The sequence below is a fragment of the Paramisgurnus dabryanus genome, chromosome 15 (assembly GCF_030506205.2).
Source record: "Paramisgurnus dabryanus chromosome 15, PD_genome_1.1, whole genome shotgun sequence".
Taxonomy (NCBI): domain Eukaryota; kingdom Metazoa; phylum Chordata; class Actinopteri; order Cypriniformes; family Cobitidae; genus Paramisgurnus; species Paramisgurnus dabryanus.
The window spans coordinates 20,989,953-21,004,000 of NC_133351.1; the positions used below are offsets into that span (position 1 = coordinate 20,989,953).

Genomic DNA, 14,048 nt, shown 5'->3' on the forward strand with positions numbered 1-14,048 from the left:
TTACACTTGGCTGAACATTTATCTACCTCCTCTAGTCGCCGCTGTATATGGGAAGCGCGCTTTACCAAACATCTAAAATAAAATAACATAATAACATTAAACAGTCCAGAAATAAATATTTATTCAAAACTTAGGTTACACAGAAGATAGCTCAATCTAGGACCTGTACATTTAACAGATCAGAAGGCTACAGCAGCGGAGGACTTTTATTTTGTTGAACAGACTTGAGGAACAACGGATGATGTCACATATTCACATTTTGGTTGACCAATTGGCGGAGAGGTGCGTCTAGCGACCGCCCACACGTCACAACGAATTTTAGAGTGGTTTATTCGTTTTTTACCAAAAAACAAAAAAACGAAAAATCAACCCGAAATCTCGTTTTTCGTCTTTCGGTAAAAAAACGAAAAAACGAACAAAGGGGCCGTTTTCTCGTTTCTGCTTACTTCATTTGAAGTTGAAAAACAAACTATCAAAAGGTACACGGACCCTGGAGCTACAAAAAATGTACGATATGTGGAAAATAATGTGTTGTTTGAACCATAAACCATGAAAACACATTGTATTATACCAAATGCACAAAATAACGTTGTTTTTTTGGCCATTAGAATCAAATTGGTGACCTTTAGGCCTGACTTTTTAAGCATCAGGCCACAACCCAAAGACAACAGTCATAGAATAAAACAAAGACAGCTCAGTTAGTTCTGAAAATAAGACTTTATTTATTTCTATTTTCTAGGGGGTTTAGCACATGTCAGTGATACGCCTCATGCTCATGAATCGCATGTTACTGTATCCCATCTCCCTGAAGCTCCTGTACTCTCCGGGCCTGAAGTATATCATCCTGCCTCTATATTGAGGCTGCTCATACATGAGCCAGTGACCCTCCATCACATGACAAGACTGGCAGTCGGACATATGGAAACGATCCATGATGTTATCACAGTCATCCATCAGCTCGTACATCTGTCCTCCGAAATTATCCCTCTCATAGATCTTCATTCTGAAAGATCCTCTGTACTGTAAAACAAAAAAAGTTAATTATTTACCAGCTTCACAGCAATAAAAACACATAAACTAATACAGCTAATACATTTGATGGCTTTGCTATTTCATGACCAAAAAAGCAAGCTTTAAAAAAATCAGAATAGCAAATGAGTCTCATACTGGAGGAATCATGCGGCAGGATCTGATATTGTCAAACATCATGCCCATGCTCATCATGCGCTGGATGTCATGGTACTCCCCCCTCCGCAGGAAAAACTGTTGGCCCATGAAGCCATTGCGCTCGTAGGCAACGAAACAACCGCTCTCCACCCTGATGGAGCCAACACGGCTCAGGTATGAAGAAATATCCGAGCAGTCATTCATGCACTCATAGTGGCGGCCCTGGAAGTTTCTGTCCTCGTAGAAGATGATCTGTTCATGGGATGAAAAAAGCCAATGATTTAAAATGAATAGCTCTGTTTTATTCCTAAATTGCATGAGCCATAGAAAGAGTTAGTCAAATACAAAATGTCGGCAGCTGCAGCTCGTTTCTATCTGATATTAATCTAATGTTTTTATTCTGAAGCACCATTACCTTGCCCATTGTGGTGGTGTTGGGTTTTCTCAGTGCTTCAGTTCACTGTACCAGCTGTACTTTGATGGCCTTTGCTTGTGGTTTTTATACTACAACCAGGGGCCCTCATTTCGTTGTTATTCAAATGTTTAAAGCTGATGAACAAGCACAATGACTTCTGCTGAACTGATACGGAAACAATGGTTTTCATCCATACATCTCTGGCAGCTTTTCGTGCATTGTGTTTTACAGTATAGGCAAAGCTTTAGTCACATCAAGAGCGAATGTTCTCTGACTATAACAACTGACATGATCATATTTAGAGGCAATGAAATAAATACACAATAGAAGCAAAAAAAAATCAAATGAAATAATTCCTAAAGAATCAATGGACAATTCGCCTGTGTTTATTTCTGACATGTATATAAATAATTTCTCAAATTTGTATAAAAAGCAGCAAAAACAAGCATAATTAAAACATTTACACATTTAATAAACAATTATTCTTATAATATATCTGGTCTTTAAATATATAACTAAGTTTTTATATTTAAATGTATTTATTATATTATTGGTAAGTGATCAAATCAATAAACATGTTATTCTGACTGCATTGCAAAGCAAAAATGTTCATTGTCCACATGCACCACAAAAAAGGATTTTAAAATGTCCACCAAGAACGAGTTTTTACTGGTTTACCTAAAAGTTGTCACTTATTAACCATTACCGTCACCAACATTATCAACATGACTTAAAGTTATTACACTTTAAATCATAATTAAAGTACAAGTGTTCTCCTCAAATGTTTTCCATTTGTTTATGATTTAGGTCAGGATATTAAGACTATTTACCATTCACATAAATTCTGATAATAACACAATTACAAAAATGCTAAACTTTCATTATCATTATTAAAGGAAAACACAGCCATTTTGAAAATATTTTACTATGTTCTTACCTCAACTTAGATGAATTAATACATACCTATCTTTTGTCAATGTGTGCACTTTTAATCTTTGTAAAGCACGTCGTGAATGCGTTAGCATTTAGCCTATAGCCCCATTCATTCCTTAGGATCCAAACAGAGATGAATTTAGAAGCCACTAAACACTTCCATGTTTCCCTATTTAAAAACTGTTACATGAGTAGTTACACGAGTAAGTATGATTGCACAAAATAAAACTTTTGTTTGGAGCCATAGGAATGAATGGGGCTAGGCTAAATGCTAACACATTCAAGAAGTGCTGTACAAAGATTAAAACTGCACGCATTGAAGAAGATAGGTATGTATTAATTCATCTGAGTTGAGGTAAAAACATAGTAAAGTATTGATAAACTGTGGTGTTTTCCTTTAAGAGAACAGTGCATGTGCCTCCAAATGTCAAATGGGAGCTAATAAATAAACAGCCATTGTAACCAAATAATACATTTAAATGAATTTCACTTAATGCTATTAATGTATAATTTTATTATTCTTTTTTTAAATTGAAACAGAAAATTTTCAGTACAGCTCAGAAAAGAGTTAATTCAATTGACCTGTTAGATAACAATTTACATAATCAAATCAAAAAATGTGGTCAGAAAATGGTCCCTAGCTGTCACTGGTACACCTTTGCACCTAAAAAGTTCATATTAGTACCTCAGGACATATTGTCTTAAAGATTGCATATTAGTACCTCAAAGGTACATTCTTAAAAGTACTTAACAGCTTAGGCCCATTTTTTGACCATTTTTGTGACAATGTAGCATTTAGTTGTACCTTTGCAAAATAGTGGTTTAACAGTATGTTAAAAATGTTCTTATTATTTCTTTTTATTAATACAATATACATAATTATCCTCATTTTTCAGTTTATTTTAGTCAAGTGTTTATTAATTATGCAAGCAGTTGTTATAAGGTTTGAATCCTCAGCAATATCAACAATATGATCATATTTTCATCTTTCATCGCCTTATGATTTCAAACCCATGCATGTCAATGTATAAAGTGTTGCTATTCAAAATGCTACAGATACAATATGAATGCTAATATTTTAATTTTACATTAAGTCATTTAAAAAAAGTGAACCATTGAGGTTTCCTATGAATAGCAAAAATTATGTTATAAGGGACAATGATGCAAAATACTGTTTTCTTTTTTATTAACTTTTTTATTTATGTACATTATATCAAATGTTTATAAACAGTTGCTTATAAACAGAAAATGAACAGTTCATATAAATAAGTATAAGAAAATGGCTAATAATCGGTGACTCGTCTGAAGGAGCCCACAATGGCACAGGTCGCACTCCAGTCTCGGTATCTCCTGTATTCTCCAGGTTTCAGGAAGTACTGCCTTCCTTTGTAGTTGGGATATTCATAGAAGATCCAGTTTCCATTCATCACATTACAGGAGTACACATGCCGATGATGGAAACGATCAGACACACAAGGGCAGTCATCCATGAACTCCATCATGTGACCTCCATAGTCGGCCTTCTCATAGATCTTCAGTCTGTATGAACCTCTGTACTGTTAATATCAAAATGCAAAGGACATATTTAAGACAAAAGTAACCATGAGCGTTAAGTATATATAGCCAACATATTTAGGGAACCTCACCATTGGAATTATTCGACAGGATCGAACAGAACTACTGAAGCCCATCCATCTCTGGTAGTCGGGATACTCGCCTCTTTTCATATAATACTGGTTGCCCATATAATTTGGACGCTCATAGATCATAAAGCAGCCACTCTCCACTCTGATGGAGTTACAGCGGCTGAAGTAAGTGTGCAGGTCTGTGCAGTCATTGCTGCACTCATAACTACGACCTTGAAAATTTTTGTCTTCGTAAAAAATTATCTGTAAAATAAAGCAAAATTAACATTTTCTTTCAAATTTCCTAATGCAGAGATTAGGAGAAAATTGATTTGAAGCTTGCATCTGATGTGAGCATACGTAGGGGAGGTGCAACACAATGTGCATGTAGTAATGGTGCCAAAAAATCCTACCTTGCCCATGGTCTCCATTGGAGAGATTCTATACGCTTCCCATGTTTTTATACTGCCTCTTGACAAACAAAGTATTGTTATTCAAATGAACACATAGGATGTCAGGGTATTGGCACATGTAAAACTTTTTGTTAGAACACAATATTGGGTTCAAAAATATGGATTTTACTTGAAAAAGTTTCAATAATTACACAGTTGGTGTTTTCTCTTGCATGGAGCAGGGAAAGGACTGGTATGGTTACCACACATTGAATGCACAATGCACACAGAACAATATGGAACATCCATGTCCCATCAAAGATGCTTTTAGATGGAGCAGATACTCTTTCTCAACAGCCTTTCAAAAGCAAACATTATCTCTGAAGATCAACAAAAGACATATCATTAATTTAACTTGATTTAAGTGATACATCATAGAAAAAAACAATACTAGTTACATTTTAGTTTTTTGCAGCTTTTAGTCAGGCAGTTTCAGTAGCATCAAAAACATAAACAAACAGCTTTTGGGCCCAAATTTAACTTCTGGTAGACTCCCGCATAGAATCAATGACAACTGAGTCCTTCTTGTGTAGATTATTTTTGATAAAAAGCTAAATAATTAACCAGTAAATTACTTTCAAATCATAGCTAAATCATTTCAATCATTACACCGAGTTAATGTTACTGTATAAATTAATGTATGCAATGTGAGCAACAGATCCTTAAATTCTTGCCTTGCTGCCAAGTCTGTACAATGCTGATCCACTGTCTCCCCTCTTCTTTTGGAAACTGAAATTTTTTTATTTTCCACAAGGTATTTGTTCCAGAGGTCAGTTTAGTCCCTAGCCATACCGATAAACAAGCACAGACCGGATCTTAACTTCAGGCCAGGCACATAAACGCAGCAACTCATGTACGTATGATGATGTCGTCTATAGAATAAAGGCATAGACTAGTGTAATATATAAACATGCTAAATATCAAACGTGCCCAGTCAGTAGATTTATATTGGTATGTAAACAGGGGTGCATGCACCAATTTTTTTGAAGAGAAAATTTCAGAAATTTGTGCATAGACATCAAACGAAATATTATAGAGCTTTCAGTATTTTCTGGCACTTACAAGTGTTTACTAACTTTTATATCAAATAGGTATTCAATTGGAATAATGAAATATTGGCATCATATTTACATCTGAGACGGCATGTTTTGTTTATTTATGTTTTGTTTAATGACTTGTTTAATTGTGTCATTAATGCATTTTGCAAAACCACTGCATCCTATGAAATGAATGTAATTTAAATCCATATAAACAATGAAAATTACATAAGCTATAACCACGTAGTTGATTTTAATGTTCAATAATGATTTAAAAAAATATGTTTAGATAAAATTATTTGAGGAACACATTACTGCATCAAATTTTACCTCATATGTGAGCATGTGTGATTTCGTGCCCCTGTGAACTAGAAATCTCTACTAATATAACGCTGAGACGGGCACATTTGAAACCATACATTTTCTACACAGAGGAGGTTAACTGAACATTACCGTACTGAAGTTTGGAAATGTTGTGAGCATTTCTTATACATTTTAATTCCTCAGATAGCCAAATGCAGCAGCAACAGCAAAGCTCATGAGCGCGCTCAGAAGCTGATGACGTCTGCGACTGCGCTGACTGCAGCGCCTGCCGCCAGAATAAAGTAATGTAACATGATCAAAACGGCAAAAATCTCTGAAAAGTGACAAGGATGCAGCACAGAATTGATAATATTGTGCATATTAAACAGATTAAAAGACAAGTAACAGATTAATGGACGCTTCTTTGATTTTGAGGTTTCATGTAAATCCCTTTGACTCAAAAACCCGAGGGGGCACGTACACCCCCTCAGTTTAATGGGCATGAAGCCTCTGTATGTAAAAACAAAAGTAATTTAAAAGAAAAAAATAATCAGACAAATTGCCCAACCATGCAAATCCTTTATGTTTTACTTTTTAAAGGAAAACGTATTTAGTTGAGGCAGAAAAAAATCTTTATTAGTTAATCAGTAAAGATAATCATATTTGCCATACTGAATAGATAGAAAAACAAGCAGAACATACCATGTAATTTGATATTCCTAAAAGCAGTGATTTAACTGTACAGAGCTGTACGGTACAGTTATGGGTAAAATGCAGAGTCACAAGGCATTCATAAATCATTTCAGTAGTTTTTTTTAGTTTACTGCTTAGTTAATTTGTCCTATGTACAGTTAACAGTAAGGTAATAACTTACTTTCACTTAATCCAGATTCATTTGACAAATATAATTTTTTTCTTATTTTCTCCATCTCCATCATGAAATCTGATCACTGAATTTATAACTTCTATATATTTTGATGATATGGCATTTCATGTAGCACAATCACATTAATTTCTCTGTGGGCAATGTGCCTTTAAATAGCAGGGCTTCTTTTGTTTTGAACAGTGATTGTATTGATAAATCTACCTACTGAACAATGGGGACCGTTAAGTCCAGATGGAGCTTCATTGTTCAGCTGTATAATTAGATAGTTTTTACTCACTTTTTCTCTAAAGAATATTTCAGTGAAGGTTTTTCAGTCTAGTAACCAAGTTTGCAATAGAAAATGTCACTGATAGGTCACAAGAGAAATGTATTATTTATTACATAAGATTACGGAATGATCACTTTTAAATTCCAAAAGTTTGTGACCTGTAAGTTTATGTGTGTACAATTTTAATGTGTGGTATCATTTATTCATCATTGAAACAGAAAAACAGCTAAACAAGCAAATGTTTAGTCAGAAGAATTTATTTCACAATGCGTGTCCTGCAATTATGTGATCTAGGTTAAGGTGTTGATTCTTCTGAGGGATCCAATTCTTGGGACAGTTCCTCCCCAATCACTGTACCTCCTGTATTCACCTGGTCCAAGGTAGTACATTCGTCCCCTGTAGTTGGGCTGCTCATATAAAAGCCAGTGGCCATCCATCACGTGACAGGACTGGATGTCAGACGTGTGGAAGCGGTCCATGATGTTAGGGCAGTCTTCTGTTAGCTCTACCATCTGACCTGCCATATCAGCCCGCTCATATAGTCTCATCCTATGAATGCCATTGTACTGCAAGAAAACATTTGGTATATAATGAACAACATAAGCAAATAGTAATGCTTTCATTTTAGAATGTCATAAACTTTATATTAAATATATAGTGTGAGTCAAAAGCAAATGAATGCAATTCGAAAGCAATTCGAAAGTTAAAAAAAGAAATGTATTATCTTTAAAATATGCAAAATAGGAAACTGCTGAATTACAATATCAAATTTCCCTCACCATGGGGATCATGCGGCACGATCTGATACAGTTACTGAAACCAATCACACGCTGACAGTCAGAATAGTCGCCCCTCTGCAGGAAGTACTGCTGCCCCGTGTAATTTGGATGTTCATACACCATAAAGCACCCACTCTCTACCCTAATGGAGTGGCATTGGGTAAAGTAGGGCTGCAGATCTGCGGAGTCACTGCTGCATTCGTGATGGCGGCCCTGAAAATTCCTTTCCTCATAGAAGATGATCTAATAAAGAGATAAAAGATACATGGTATGTAGTATATCTGGTAGTTTAGTAATAGCAATAGCAATGCAATAATGCATTATTGTGAACAGAAATGTAAAAACTTAACTGATGGCAGTAGTTAATGACAGATGCCATCTTACCTTTCCGACAGTCATGGTGTCACCTGCCAGGCTATCTATTGCTCGGCACAGGCATCCAGTATCACTGTCTTTTATAAAACCTAGGAGCAGCTGTGTGATTGCACAGCATAAAGTATTGTCATTCAAATAAATGTAGCACAGGGAGAATTAGGGCGGATGAAAAAATCTGGCTACGTTCGGCTTTGGCCCTGGTGCAGTTTTTCCATATTCATCAAAATGCACAGGACCCCACAGGAACCTCTCTAGCAGGCTGAAGCTTCAACATGCCTGCCATCAGCACAACTCATCAATGGAAATGCACAAGATCTTGCACTAAATCTCTGTAAAAACTAAAATGTAAAATCAATTGAAATGTGTTTTTGGAACGAATGAACAACATGTACATAATTCTTTTAATACATTTATTTGACATTTTGAACCTATATTACAAAACGGAAAGTACAGTTTATAATTTATTTGTTTATGATAAGGCAAGTATAAATGCAAACACATTTTATGGAAAATATTTTCCAATATAAATTATATTTTTCTTTTAAAAAAAATAATTCTTGGACATCATCCAGATTCTTCCGGGTTTTTCAAATATTAACTTTTTTTTAACTACAGAGCCACGCCCAGTTTTTAATGAGTATATATATATATATATATATATATATATATATATATATATATATATATATATATATATATATATATATATATATATATATATATAATGATAGTTAACTAATCCAGAATTCGTTTGATGGAACCCACCCGGGCACTCTTTGCTCCCCATTCAGTGAATCTTGTGTATTCTCCAGGCCTTATGAGGTACATCCTACCTCTGTAGTTGGAATGTTCATAGAAGAGCCAGTTTCCACTAATGACTTTGCAGGAGAATATGTTGTTTGTATGAAACATGTCCATCATATTTGGGCAGTCCTTTACAAGATCCTTTATTTGACCTCCATATTCAATTCTTTCAAAAAGCTTAATTTCATGTAGAGATTCATGTGTCTGATTAACAGAAATAAGAAATATTTAAAACACTTTTCACTCATTTGTGTGCTAGAGTTGTAAAAAGCATAAAGTATAATCACCATGGGAATTACACGGCAGGAGCAGACAGAGTCATTTTTGCCCAACCAGCAGTCATACACTGGATACTGTCCTTTTCTGAGCAGATATTGCTGGCCTTTGTAATGTGGTTGTTCATAGACCATGAAGCATCCGCTCTCCACACTGATGGAGTTACAGCGGTTAACATAGCTGAGCATATCTCCACAATCACCACTGCATTCATACTGAGGACCTTCAAAATTCTTGTCTTCATAGAAAACAATCTATTATATACAAAAGTAATAGCTATTAATTTCATAGTGAAAACCTTTTGCAAAACCAATGCAAATATTTTGATTCTTTATGTACAGCATTTGATTGCTCTCATTGTGTTTATTTACCTTTCCCATTTTCAGTCCAGGTGTCATGCAAGTGCAGCACTGCTTGAGAACACATACTGTATATATAGTGGACATAAAGTGCCTACACTGTGCATTTGTCAGTCATATTATAATTGTGCATTCATATTATAATTGCAAGAAAGCCTTTTTAAAATGTTTTGTTTTTATTGTTCTTTAAAAAAAAAAAAAACACAGTGCTGTGCAAAAGTCTTAGGCCACCATCACCAGTTTTGTTGTTTTAGCAAAGTGTCCATCCATATTTATTTTTCACTCTTTTTATTAAGATACAAACAGAAGATACAGGAAATATGTACACAAAATTAAAAACAAAACAATTTTCAGAACTTAATGTCTTCTTCAGGCATCGGTCAGTATTTAGTGTGACCTCTCTTGGCATGAAACACATCTTGAGCTTTTTGACTATCTTGAATAAAGTCCTGAAGTCATTCGATTAGAATTAGAAATTAAGATTTAAATTCATTTAGGTTTAAGAGATCCTGCAGCTGCCTGCTATTGCTCAAGTAGAAGGGGAGTTTACCCTAAATACTTCACACTTCAGCTTATACTTTTATACTGTTTTAATACTACATACATGCATTTCCTGTATTGTCTGGTTGCATTCTATTAAAGAGACTGAGAAATCATTACTATACCATTGCAAAAACAACGCATCTAATGGTAGCATGGTGGCCTAAGAGTTTTGCACAGTACTGTATATTTTTGATTAATTGCATTTTTCTCTGTAAAATAGTTAATGTTGCATTTACATTTTTTAAGTTTAATCAGCTTGAATTTAAAATTAATTTAAACTTTCTAGACTAGTAAGGAGTTATTGGTTGAATTAGCTTAAGTTATTTCAACTTTCGTTTTATAACTTATAGCAACTCCTCACAAAAGTTCAAGAAAGTTCAAATTGATTGTAATTTCAAGTTGAATAAACTTAAAAATGTAAGGAATTGTACATTGTACCATTGCTTCTATTCTGTAAAATATGGATAACAAAACTGTGTAAAAGTTTGCGATGTAATAAACAGAAAATATTAAAATTGAATAACTGTCATAATCATTAAGCATTATGCTTAAATGTTGCATTCATACAATTATATACACACATAAAGGTGCTTAAAAGGTTTTTCACAGCAATGCCACAGAAGAACCATTTTTGATTTCACAAAGAACCATTCAGTCAAAGGTTCTTAGAAGAACCATTTCTTTAATACATTTTTATAATCTAAAGAACCTTTTTTCACTACAAAAAATATTTTTTGAAACCTTCAGATGGGTCTTTATGGAACCATTAAAAAAAAAATTTATATGGCATCGTACAGCACCATATAACTCATCAAGATTACCAAATTATTATTGTATGAAATGTAAATATATTTTATTAGATTTATTATTTAATATATTATGCTTGTAGCAGTGGCGCAGTGGCTCATTGGGTAGCATTGTTGCCTCACAGTAAGAAGGTCCTCAGGTTTGAGTCTTGAATGGGTCAGGAGGCATTTCTGCCTGGAGTTTACATGCTCTCCCTGTGTCCCAGCGTAGGTTTACTTTGGATACTCTGTTATTTTCCTCCCACAGTCCAAATACATGCAGGTTAGGTGAGATGACAAATTGTCCTTTGCCAACTTGTGTACACATTAACTTGTGTGTAGATTAACCGTGTCTCGCCATGAATATAGCCATAGATGCTGGAATAAGATATATATTTCGATCTGGCTTGACAATAAAAGAGTTAGGGGAAATAATTGTATTTATTCTCATTATATCCTGTATTTACTGTTTTCTATTAACAAACTATTAAATATCTGGAGCTACCTGAGACAATCTGGGTTTAGGTGCTAGGGTTTGGCCCTACAATGCGTCACAAGCCCAGAGCCTGAACTATTTAAATTTCTGTTTTAATGATTATCTTAACTTTTATAATTATATGAACGTTGCATTAAACAAAAGGAATTTTATGATGACATATAAGATGTGTTTTTCTTCACTTCTATCTGTTTATAATTCATTACCATAAGTAAGTTCAAACTCACATTACAAGCAGAGAGACTACTCAACACGTTTTAATGAAAGAAAATGTTTAACTTGTTTTATTGTTTTATTTAGCTCTCTGAACACCGAGAAGTAATCTGACAGCCTGTAGCAAGTGTCTTCATGCAGTGACCCCTCCATATAGAGAGAGCAAGAACAAAACTGAATACACTTGAGCACAGACATCATTTTATTAAGTGTGTAATAAATTGCATACAGAAGACTTTTCACAAGGATTCCTTCTTTAGAGATCCATCACCCGTCTGATGGAGCCCATCCTGGAACTCATTCCACCCCAATCGCTGTACCTCTTGTACTCGCCAGGTCTCAGATAGAAGTGCCTGCCTGTGTAGTTGGGCTGCTCATACATAAGCCAATGACCGTCCATTACATGGCAGGACTGGAAGTCAGACATGTGGAATCGGTCCATGAGGTTGGGGCAATCATCCATGAGCTCCATCATCCGGCCACCCATGTCAGAACGTTCATACAGCCTCATTCTGAAGGAACCACGATGCTGATGGGTAAGAAGAAGGAGATAAAACAGAAAGTTTATGGTGACTGATTCATTTCATTCAATCAAAACAAGAATATAAGTGTTGGTCTTTACCACAGGGATCATACGACAGGATCGGATGCAATCGCTCATTTCCATCATACTCATGTAATCGGGGTAGTCGCCCCTCTTCAGAAAGTACTGGTGGCCCTTGTAGTTGGGCCGGTCGTAGACCATGAAGTAGCCACTTTCGACCCTAATAGAGTGACAGCGGTTAAAATACGAATGGAGGTCAGGACAGTCACTCATGCACTCATGGTAACGGCCACCAAAGTTTCTATCCTCGTAGAAGATAATCTGGAGAAAGGTAAAACAAAAGCAGTATTTCAATAAGCAATGCATTAATCATTTACAAAAAATTTTATGAATATTAAGGTATTACCATCTATACAGACCTTTCCCATGTTTGAAAGAGGTATAAACTTTTTCCTGTGTGAGTGCCAAGCAGACCTGAACTATACATATATATCCAAAAGGACAATGGTACAAAGGTTTGTGTTGTTATTTAAATCAAAGTGTTAATATGTCAGCAGAAACTATACAGAAATATTCAAACATGACCATCTGTTCACCCTGAACAATCACTAATGTCTCTTCCAGCACAAGCTGCTCTATTGAAAGATGCTGAAAGGTCAGGGGAAACAATACAAGCGCACAATTGAATAGTTTTGTCTTCTGGAAATGTTAAATACCTATAGTATAAAGGTTGTAGTGTATTTTTACTGGAAGTAACAGTAGTGTAGAATGGTGCAAAATAAGGCACCACCAAAAAAATCAAGCTTTGGTAATAACTCACCCGAGTAGAAAAATACCAACTTGCCATGTGCTTAGTATTCCTGTTGCTCAGCTGATAGAGCATTGCATTAGCAGCGCTTAAAGTTGTGGGTTTAATTCCCTGGGAACACACAGTCTGAAATACTGATTTAAAAATCTAAAAAGCAAGTCACTTTGGTGTTCGTCAAATCCATAAATATACTTTAAAGCAGCCAATAGTTGGGGTCAGAATGTTTATTACAATTTGCCACAACCAATGATGGCCCATATACAGCTTACTGTAACTTGCTGTATTCCTACAACACAATTTATATTATATACAGCAGTTGTTCTCAAACTTTTTCCGTGTTCCGAATTCATGATAAATGAATGTATTTTATAAAATGTCATAAAACTGGGGCCCCCCTGGCACCATCTGGCCCCCAGTTTGAGAACCACTGATATACAGTATTATATAGGTAATGCATACATTTATTTTGCATTACCTATATAAGGGGACACAGTAATGTTTTAGGGATGTGAATATATCCAGCATGCAACAGGGGTTTGTGTTTGCATATGGGTAGCATCTTATTATCTTAAATAAGAATAAATAAACAAATATAAATGCCTACACGGCATGTGGTTTTGTGACATTTTCTTGACAAGCAAATTCCAGAAAAGGCACAAATGTTAAAAAAATCTGTGATTCTGCAAAAGGAGCCATTGGTGGCACATAGCATCCCAGTTGTTGAACTTGCAATACTTTCTATTAAAGATCGCGCACTTATTTTGTATATTTGATATAATACAATGTGTACGTGTGGTTTATCAGTTTTTGTTATTGTTGCAGGCAAAAATCCTTGATCTTGCGGCACGTTTTCTTAAAAAATGCAATGGAATATGCAGGATATTTATCCAATTTTATGCAATGAAATTGCGGGAACTTACAAAAACTTCAGCTTTTCACTTCGCGTAATTACGTCACTTCAAAACGGTCCCATAGCAACA

General features: G+C 35.1%; 5 protein-coding genes across 8 annotated transcripts; all 5 read right to left on the reverse strand.

Moving 5' to 3' along the window:
• Positions 1-744: 744 nt before the first annotated feature.
• LOC135733138 (gamma-crystallin M1) lies at positions 745-1,591 on the reverse strand. The gene is made up of 3 exons (XM_065251442.1): positions 1,583-1,591; positions 1,168-1,419; positions 745-1,020 (listed from the first exon to the last, which is right to left on the reverse strand). Exons 1-3 carry the CDS (start codon positions 1,589-1,591, stop codon positions 745-747), a joined length of 537 nt encoding a protein of 178 aa, XP_065107514.1.
• Positions 1,592-3,798: 2,207 nt separating this feature from the next.
• On the reverse strand, positions 3,799-4,767 carry LOC135733026 (gamma-crystallin M2). 3 transcript variants are annotated; one of them, XM_065251339.1, is made up of 3 exons: positions 4,747-4,767; positions 4,157-4,404; positions 3,799-4,066 (listed from the first exon to the last, which is right to left on the reverse strand). In XM_065251339.1, the coding sequence occupies exons 1-3, from the start codon at positions 4,765-4,767 to the stop codon at positions 3,799-3,801; spliced, it is 537 nt and encodes a 178-aa protein (XP_065107411.1). The 3 variants fall into 3 exon arrangements, with proteins under 3 accessions (XP_065107411.1, XP_065107412.1, XP_065107413.1); XM_065251340.1 differs by lacking the exon at positions 4,747-4,767 and adding an exon at positions 4,554-4,571; XM_065251341.1 differs by lacking the exon at positions 4,747-4,767 and adding an exon at positions 4,554-4,562 and having other exon boundaries at positions 3,799-4,071; positions 4,162-4,404.
• A 2,609-nt stretch (positions 4,768-7,376) lies between these two features.
• crygm6 (crystallin, gamma M6) lies at positions 7,377-8,273 on the reverse strand. Its single transcript, XM_065293298.2, has 3 exons — positions 8,250-8,273; positions 7,866-8,108; positions 7,377-7,652 (listed from the first exon to the last, which is right to left on the reverse strand). The coding sequence occupies exons 1-3, from the start codon at positions 8,262-8,264 to the stop codon at positions 7,377-7,379; spliced, it is 534 nt and encodes a 177-aa protein (XP_065149370.2). The 5' UTR covers positions 8,265-8,273.
• A 702-nt stretch (positions 8,274-8,975) lies between these two features.
• On the reverse strand, positions 8,976-9,700 carry LOC135733024 (gamma-crystallin D). Its single transcript, XM_065251337.1, has 3 exons — positions 9,692-9,700; positions 9,332-9,574; positions 8,976-9,248 (listed from the first exon to the last, which is right to left on the reverse strand). The coding sequence occupies exons 1-3, from the start codon at positions 9,698-9,700 to the stop codon at positions 8,976-8,978; spliced, it is 525 nt and encodes a 174-aa protein (XP_065107409.1).
• A 2,272-nt stretch (positions 9,701-11,972) lies between these two features.
• On the reverse strand, positions 11,973-12,691 carry crygm7 (crystallin, gamma M7). Of its 2 annotated transcripts, none has more exons than XM_065251335.2 (3): positions 12,680-12,691; positions 12,339-12,581; positions 11,973-12,245 (listed from the first exon to the last, which is right to left on the reverse strand). In XM_065251335.2, the coding sequence occupies exons 1-3, from the start codon at positions 12,686-12,688 to the stop codon at positions 11,973-11,975; spliced, it is 525 nt and encodes a 174-aa protein (XP_065107407.1). In that variant the 5' UTR covers positions 12,689-12,691. The 2 variants fall into 2 exon arrangements, with proteins under 2 accessions (XP_065107407.1, XP_065107408.1); XM_065251336.1 differs by having other exon boundaries at positions 12,342-12,581; positions 12,680-12,688.
• Positions 12,692-14,048: the final 1,357 nt, after the last annotated feature.

Coding starts and splice junctions, on each gene's coding strand:
- crygm7 (XM_065251335.2), bottom strand. Junction 12,246..12,338: donor CCTGTCGTATGATCCCTGTG/GTAAAGACCAAC, acceptor CTTACCCATCAG/CATCGTGGTTCCTTCAGAAT.
- LOC135733138 (XM_065251442.1), bottom strand. Junction 1,021..1,167: donor CCTGCCGCATGATTCCTCCA/GTATGAGACTCA, acceptor TTTGTTTTACAG/TACAGAGGATCTTTCAGAAT.
- crygm6 (XM_065293298.2), bottom strand. Junction 7,653..7,865: donor CGTGCCGCATGATCCCCATG/GTGAGGGAAATT, acceptor GTTTTCTTGCAG/TACAATGGCATTCATAGGAT.
- LOC135733026 (XM_065251339.1), bottom strand. CDS start 4,767: ATGCAAGAGAAAACACCAACT. Junction 4,405..4,746: donor TGCAAGAGAAAACACCAACT/GTGTAATTATTG, acceptor TTTATTTTACAG/ATAATTTTTTACGAAGACAA. Junction 4,067..4,156: donor CGAATAATTCCAATGGTGAG/GTTCCCTAAATA, acceptor TTAACAGTACAG/AGGTTCATACAGACTGAAGA.
- LOC135733024 (XM_065251337.1), bottom strand. Junction 9,249..9,331: donor CCTGCCGTGTAATTCCCATG/GTGATTATACTT, acceptor TCTGTTAATCAG/ACACATGAATCTCTACATGA.